The sequence below is a fragment of the Papaver somniferum genome, unplaced genomic scaffold, assembly GCF_003573695.1.
Source record: "Papaver somniferum cultivar HN1 unplaced genomic scaffold, ASM357369v1 unplaced-scaffold_65, whole genome shotgun sequence".
Taxonomy (NCBI): Eukaryota; Viridiplantae; Streptophyta; class Magnoliopsida; order Ranunculales; family Papaveraceae; genus Papaver; species Papaver somniferum.
Genome location: NW_020649304.1, coordinates 4,447,907 through 4,455,719, shown reverse-complemented (window position 1 = coordinate 4,455,719; position 7,813 = coordinate 4,447,907). Strand labels below are relative to the sequence as shown.

Genomic DNA, 7,813 nt, shown 5'->3' with positions numbered 1-7,813 from the left:
TTAAATGCTTAAACCCATCTCTCCCTCTCCTTCCTCACCCTTTCCCTTACTAGTCTTGCAAAAATAGGGTCTAAATATTTACAACTTTGCTGCAATCATCATCGGATTTGATCTTGTCATCCTTGTTCTCACTAGCTATCTCTCATCTATCACGGTATCTCAAACGAGAACTTTTTTGAAGACGATTTACACTATACATCATGGGAAGACCTCCTTGTTGTGACAAAACGAACGTAAAAAGGGGTCTTTGGACTGCTGAAGAAGATGCAAAGATACTCGCTTACGTATCAAGGCATGGTACCGGTAACTGGACCGCTGTTCCGAAAAAAGCAGGTTTTCTCATTACAAATGAGTACACATACGACCTTCAATTTTTGATATTTTAATTACATGTTTGATTTGAATCTGTATTTGAGATTGCAGGACTTAAAAGATGCGGGAAGAGCTGTAGATTGAGGTGGACAAATTATTTGAGACCTGATCTCAAGCATGACACTTTTACACCTCAAGAAGAAGAACTGATTATTAGGCTTCATGCAACCATAGGTAGCAGGTGGGTGGCTCTCTTTCTTTCTTGGTTTCCTTCCTTCACTTCTTCTTTAAATGTTTGTGTTTCTGTCAAGATTTTCTTTTTTGTGTGCGCCAAAGAACTTATATTAGGATGTAGGCGAGTTTTCGTTAAGATTTTTCGAGCCCGCCAATCTTTGATAAGATTTTTGATACCATTAGTTAACATCATCTGGATCCAGATGTTTCTAGGACCATTCAAATATATTTTTTTCCTTTTTTCTTGTGTTTGTCCTTTAAAGAGAAGCAGGAAAAGCTTATGTCATGCAAGTAAGAGAAAAGTGCAACAACCTTAACTTCCAATGTATCACATATGATGATGCAAGTAGACACAAATATTAGGGTACTACCTAAGTTCAGTTACTGATGCAGTCAATATGACTTTCCTTTGTTGCAGGTGGTCTCTCATAGCAAACCAGCTTCCTGGAAGGACTGATAATGATGTCAAGAATTTTTGGAACACTAAGCTAAGGAAGAAACTACAAGAAATGGGAATAGACCCGGTTACCCATAAACCCATCTCTCAAATCATTATAGATTATGGTAACATCAGTGGACTGCCAAACAAAACAACAAGGTTTGGATCACTGAATCGAGATTTAAGGAATGCGTTTATGTCCACAAAACCTGAGCCAGTTTCATCGTCAGTTACACAAGATCATTCCATTTCTAACATGACAACTAATACTTCGACTGGTGTGGATATCAAGACGCCAAAAATGGAACCAAAGCCAGAAATGTCTTTTAACAACAGTAGCTCATCGTCATGGGATCTTTTACCTCAAATTCATGCTATGCAGCTAGTTACAGAAGCTTCAAATAACTGCAACAAGAACAAGGAGATTGTTCAGCCTAATTACTTCCATGAAGGGTCATCCTCTTCTTCATCAGCTTCTTCTTCTAATATCATTAACAATCAGGCAGGGTCATCATCGCCACCACCTTCTTATCTTCTGAACCCTCAGTCATCTTTAGTGCCAACAACTGAACCTTCATCTCCATTGTTTAGTTGGAGTGAGTTCCTTCATGAAGATGCATTTCTTCCTTCTGATCAACAACAACAACCGCAGCAGCAGCAACAAAAACAAGATCTTCAATGGATGTCATATTCGAATGGTTCTTCATCAATTCAAGCACAGCATGAGATGCCTAAAATGGAGAATTTCAAGAATGTGGATGAACAACGTACTTTCCGTGGAGTTAGAGAAATGGGTAATGGTAATTTCAATTATATGGGTCAGCAAGCAAGTCATCATCCTGTGGTTACTGGCATGGCAGGCGACACGGCGACCGGCATTGGACCATCTTCGGCTTCTAATAACTCATTTGTTAAAGGAATCTTAGATCAAGAGATTCATGACAGTGAGATGTTGTGGGAATTCCCTAGTCTTTTTGATGACTCATATTAATGAGCCAGCTTATTTCAATTCAGCATTCCTAGTTATAGGATCAACTAATGAGCCTGCTTTAAGTAGTTAGTAGTTCTGTGTGGTCTAGTAGTAGTAGTACCAAACTGGTTGCCATTTCATAAGTTATTAAAAGATGTTTTATTAATATTTTTTGGTAAATTTATTGTTGCTATGATGGTACTAAATTTGGTTAGAGAGAGGATTAACTTCACACATAATTGCAGGGCTAGAATGGTTTCTAAATGAATGGCCAACTATGTACTACCAAATAATAAAGAAAATAACAACCACAACTTATCCAAAAACAGGTCAATTGAGAAAGAAAGAAAGAAATCCTTGGGGAGGAGTAGATTGCACAAAAATATTCGCCCAAAGACAGAAATTTTTCAGGAAAGAAACAAAGAGGTGGGGGAGATTGTCTATGGTTACATTGCAGAGATCATCAACTTCATTCCGGAGGCAAGGTTCTTCCGGACTTATATGGAACGATCGACTTCAAATTTTTGATTTGCAAACTTCATCAGTGCCAAGTTCTGCAATTGGTGCTGAGAATTTCCAAGACAGAGAAAACATGTCACCACGTTCATTCTCTTCTTCCTCTGAACCAACAACACCAACAACTTCTACACCTTCCTCAGCCAAGTCACAGAAATGTGGTCTATCATGTGCTTTTGGAAGGTGCATCGGATCTCCTAAAGCAACCTAACAGTAATTAAACATTTTTAACTCCTTTCCAATAGGAAGGTGCATGTACATAACAATTGCCTTGATATTTCCTTTTTGTTTTTGTTTTGTTAGCACGACTTTTTCCTTCAATTAATTCACGGATGAACATGTAAGGATGCAATGCCTTGTCTGGGACCTGTCTGGGGTATGTAACGAGTCTGTGTGTCATCCCCAGTTAACCTAGGGTGTCCCTGTAAGCATTTTTCTGAGTGCAAAATCTTAGATTTGCAAGGATCATTACTGCGTATGTCATCTTTGTTTTAAGTAATTCATCAGATTTTCACAAGCTAAAGACTTCTTACACATTTATCACCCATGAATGCAGAAATGCAAAATGCAAGGGTAGTAAACATGGCATTACAGACGAATACTTTTAGCATAATATATAGCTTTAGTACAGAAATACCTCTTTATTTGAACAAAATGCTTATAATATTTTGGCATTTTTTTCATAGAGGTTCTTGAGTTAAACCTAATTGCTGATAATTCTTGTAATCAAGCCCATTTAATCGTACACAACATAAGACCTGCTCTGGCAATTCCTCGGCTTTGTTTCCCTGCTCCAACAAAAATGGACAACATGACTACCAAAAAATGCAACCAGTCTAATTTAACTATCATTCTGTTAGTGCTGCAAAAGATTACCTGAATTGTCAAGCCAACATCCAAAACACACATCTTTAGTCTCTCTTGGAACGTTCCAAACCCTTTACGGGATATGTAACTAAATCTGTGGATATCGACATCAACCTCGAAGTAATTTTCTCCCTGCAGAAAATTTGGAGTTAAAATGAATGAGTCCTGGGGTCATTCCTTCTTGGAAATATGTAACCAACTAAGTGGATATTCTATGTAACCAGTTGATCAAACACTTGCCAAGTAAAATTCATGCTGCGGACGTGAAAGAACAGGTTTCTCATTGTATGCGTTCATAAGCTTCCTCTCAGCTGCACCTAACTGCAGGTCCTCCACATTTGCTACACGGCCCAAGATTTTTAACCTTTCACGAACTGGTAATATTGTATCCATAGTAAAACCTTTGACCTTTTCAACCTCATCGTCGATTATCCTCTGATGCAAAAAAAGAAAAGGAAAAAGAGAGACTGGAATAAGGAACTGATATGGAAGCAGGTTGTACATCAATAAGAACTAAAATCCAAACATGCAAGGTCAAAGCTTCATCATACTCTGAGATTTTCTTGAAAATGAGGAGCCATGTCTTTTGCATAAGTTTCGGAGATTTTGAAGTATAAAACAACGTTCATTCCCTCCCCATCTATATCACCCGAAAAGATAGATGCAGGGTATAACGGAACCTGCAAAATCAAGAGCGCATTAGACAAAAGACAACATAAATAATATTGAATAGACCATGAGTTTAAAGCATGGTCAAACCTATAGGTCGTCAATACCTGGACATTAACAATAAGAATTGATGGAACCTTTCCAGATGAATTAACAACAGGAAGTTCCACAAACCGTGCAATATGATCAACTTTTCGCGGCGATAGATAGACATCAACACCAAACGGATAATATGCAGCAAAATTTGGGGCAAGAACCTTCTTTTTATCCCTGTCACACATATCAAGCAAGCTAAGACGAAATCTAAAGTAGCAACTGAAAAGGTTTGTAATCCAATAATCCAATTAGACAACTCTTTACCTGAAATAATTCTCCGCCCGGACTTTGAAACTGCCAGGATCAATGTGTGACCAACAATCTAACATTTTCTTATCAATCGGACAGAACGGAACTTGAGAACCCGCAATTGGCCTTTCTATGACCGTCTTTGCTATAACTGAAAGGATAGGAGGACTATTAGTATAAAAGTTATGGAGTAATTATTGAGAATTTGGAAGCAGTAACAAGTACGTAATGAAGAAAAAAAATCCAACACTTGAATGACAAAGAACCTGAATCTGCGGTACTCACATAATGCTGAACTGGAATTAGCATCCCTCCATTTGAAGGAAAGTTTCAAGCTTGCCTTTCTCCGCATGCTTGGTGGACCAGGGCTCAGAGATCTTCTTTTATCAACTGAGGAAACAGTTGAAGCAAGACAAGGTAAACAATTATTTGGAAGAATGCCACAATTATCAAGAATTCCCCCTGTCCCTCTGTCAATGCTTTCATCCACCAACTGAGTAGAGATTTCATCGTGTGAAACATGTCGCTTCGCACCAGTTGAAGGGGCATCCGACATTGATTCGTGATCAACATCACTTGAATGAGAAACCCGAGCATTTACATTTTTAGCATTCTCACCTACGGAATTTCTTTGAGCATTTCCTATAGATGGCTCTCTTTGCTTATGTCGCTTGTCGGTTGAAGGTCTTGATGTACTATCAGTTTGGTCATCTCTCAGGGACGAACTGGATATAGATGCACCTTCACATCCATTAACGGACAAAGCATCTAGTAACATTGAAAATTGTGCAGAAATTAGTAAATAGACATAATCAAACATCCAAAAGTCCAGACAAAGAAACAACATTCGGAGTGCTCTCTTAGAATTCAGCTTACCATCCGGGACGCTTTGATAATCCTCTTCACAGTCAGACTCAAATACCGCTGCAGAATCAAACCATGCCTCCTCAGTACTTCCCCCTGATATATTGCATCATAACATAAACCATATTAGCATCTCACACAGAAGAACAACTATACTTTTCATAAACATTCTTTCGCAATCCATTAAGATTTCCGCACAAGTCTTTCATTAGAAAGAATACAACACCTAACCATGATTACACAAATACAAGTTGAGAGTTTAGACAGACAGAGTTTCTAGGGAATGCAATTTCATTACTGGTCAAAATCAACCAGCTCTATTAAGCTTAACTTTATCTTAACACGCCGAGTAAGTAACTACCTACATAATCCAAATCTAATGGTTCATAATAATGGGTTTGCCTTAATACTCTACTTAAGTTAAACCCAAACATGAATTACAGTAGTAATGCACTCCTAACCGCCAAAAGAGAGTGATCGAGTCCAACAGCATGGATCGGCAGAAAAGAACTAACCTCTATAACTGGATCACAAAAATGTGGATAAGAAAGTGAGATTTTTGTTTTTTAAAGTGATCCACATTGAATCAAATAACAACTGCAAGTATATCCAGATTATGTTAACATGGGCAGCATTTCAATAAAGTTACTATCAACTACTTAAACAACAATACAACTGGTACCACCTCAACTTTTTTTTGTACTCTCCTCCAATCATCTTCACATTTTCTATTTTTACCCATAAAATTGTTGGACTACTATTTTTAGTAATTATTCACCCTAACCAAAGAAAAATGAAAAATCAGAAATTCAACCAGAAATTGCATTAAAAAAAAAACATAATAACCTTGAAAATTAACGCTGGGATTAGATCTCGATCGATGATTATTTGGAATTGCTGATTTATTAGTATTAACATCAAGTGATAAATTATCGTGATGATCAGATTTTCTTCTTCTTCTTTTTCCATTCTTTGATCTAGAACTTCGTCTTCCTACACACCCCTGTGTACTTCTTGATACACATCCTCCCATTTTTCTCCAAATTCAATCAAATTTTCCCATTCAATCAAATTTAAACATGGGTTATATGCTTAACCAATCAATCTGAATACCAAAAAAAATTCAATAAATTACAGCTTGACGTAAGTTATAAGAGAGAAGAGAGTGATAAAGAAAGAAAGAACAGAGAGAAGCTGTACATTCAACAACAACACTTGACACTCTTTCTCTCTCTAGGGAATTTACTCTTGAAAACTCTCCTGGTTTCATCCAGCAGCGGTGTAGATGAAATTACAATTAAAAGTCAATTAAAACTGGAACCTTGACGGCAGTTGCCTAATGTACGAATGTGGGACCTACTGTTTTTGTGATGACCACGTGGACTGAAAGACATGGTAATGCGAATTCGTGCACAACGAGGTGATGGGGTCATCAGTTAAATAATCAACCAATCAGAAGTTAATGTGAAATATACACTCGTTAGAGGAGTGTGAACAAATTTGGACTCGTAATGGATTCATTGTCGCGAGTGCGTATTCGTGCACACTCCTTAACGAGTATATATTTCACATTTCAATTTCTATCCTTGATTTAATTTAGGGAATTATGTAACGAGGGTCGTGATTCTAAACATGGAGAGTAATGGGGTCATCAGTTAAATAATCAACCAATCAGAAGTTAATGTGAAATATACACTCGTTAGAGAAGTGTGAACAAATTTGGACTCGTAATGGATTCACTGTCATGAGTGCAAATTCGTGCACACTCCTTAACGAGTGTATATTTCACATTTCAATCTCTACCCTTGATTTAATTTAGGGAATTATGTAACGAAGGTCGTGATTCTAAACATGGAGGGTGACTGAGTCATCAGTTAAATAATCAACTAATCAGAAGTTAATGTGAAATATATCCTCGTTAGAGAAGTGTGAACAGATTTGGACTCCATTGTCTCAGACGTATACGGCCTCCACCTGTGACGAGGTTATTATTTTCAGGTGGGACCTACAATTATACAGTGAACGACGAGCTCACGTGGATTGCCTTTTTGCCTGCTACGAATTCGCACCACTACTCAGGGAATTACTGGAGACACGTAACACACGTATCACGTTTTGGTACAAGGTGGTCTTTTTTCTTACTCACTCGTTCTGGAAGTGAAGTGTTTTGTCTTGAGTCGGTGTCTGAATGATTGAGTCGACTGCTAGTCAGATCGCACATCGTCTGTCTTGTAATCTTTGGGATCTGGACAATGTAACTAGTTCTGCAGTGCAGATGTTTCAAACTTTCAGTTGATCTTTTCTTGAGGATTGCTTAAAATATGTTTAGGCATAATATTTTTTTAAACAATTGAAATTAACAAAATCTTTGACCGATTTTGATCCTCAATGAGTGTAGAGAAAATTGCATTAGATTAAGAACATAGTATTTACTATCTCTATCAGGAACACATAGCTTAGTATTTAAGTTATATTGGTCAAATCTATTGGATTCGTGACATGAATATTCAGTAGAATCATTTGCTCACTAGTAGATGCGAATTTATTTTGTTTTCTTAACTCATGATCTGAAGTTGAATTCAGGCGAGTCAATGGGA

The 7,813-nt window shown here is 37.5% G+C and overlaps 2 protein-coding genes across 2 annotated transcripts; one reads left to right on the top strand and one right to left on the bottom strand.

Annotated features, from left to right (window-relative positions):
* The first annotated feature begins 200 nt into the window (after nt 1-200).
* On the top strand, nt 201-1,976 carry LOC113343712 (transcription factor MYB35-like). Its single transcript, XM_026587844.1, has 3 exons — nt 201-333; nt 424-553; nt 965-1,976. Exons 1-3 carry the CDS (start codon nt 201-203, stop codon nt 1,974-1,976), a joined length of 1,275 nt encoding a protein of 424 aa, XP_026443629.1.
* Nucleotides 1,977-2,939: 963 nt separating this feature from the next.
* LOC113343729 lies at nt 2,940-6,490 on the bottom strand. The gene is made up of 9 exons (XM_026587859.1): nt 6,063-6,490; nt 5,229-5,312; nt 4,638-5,120; nt 4,368-4,503; nt 4,115-4,277; nt 3,890-4,018; nt 3,579-3,773; nt 3,348-3,470; nt 2,940-3,259 (listed from the first exon to the last, which is right to left on the bottom strand). The coding sequence occupies exons 1-9, from the start codon at nt 6,247-6,249 to the stop codon at nt 3,152-3,154; spliced, it is 1,608 nt and encodes a 535-aa protein (XP_026443644.1). The 5' UTR covers nt 6,250-6,490; the 3' UTR covers nt 2,940-3,151.
* Between the last annotated feature and the right edge of the window lie 1,323 nt (nt 6,491-7,813).

Bases quoted from the DNA above. Each gene is read 5' to 3' on its own strand.
- LOC113343712 (XM_026587844.1), top strand. From the start codon at position 201: ATGGGAAGACCTCCTTGTTGTGACAAAACGAACGTAAAAAGGGGTCTT. The intron at 334-423 runs GTTTTCTCATTA...TTGAGATTGCAG, and splicing joins CGCTGTTCCGAAAAAAGCAG to GACTTAAAAGATGCGGGAAG. The intron at 554-964 runs GTGGGTGGCTCT...CCTTTGTTGCAG, and splicing joins CATGCAACCATAGGTAGCAG to GTGGTCTCTCATAGCAAACC.
- LOC113343729 (XM_026587859.1), bottom strand. From the start codon at position 6,249: ATGGGAGGATGTGTATCAAGAAGTACACAGGGGTGTGTAGGAAGACGA. The intron at 4,278-4,367 runs GTAAAGAGTTGT...TATGTGTGACAG, and splicing joins CGGGCGGAGAATTATTTCAG to GGATAAAAAGAAGGTTCTTG. The intron at 3,774-3,889 runs GTATGATGAAGC...TTTTTGCATCAG, and splicing joins ATTTTCAAGAAAATCTCAGA to AGGATAATCGACGATGAGGT.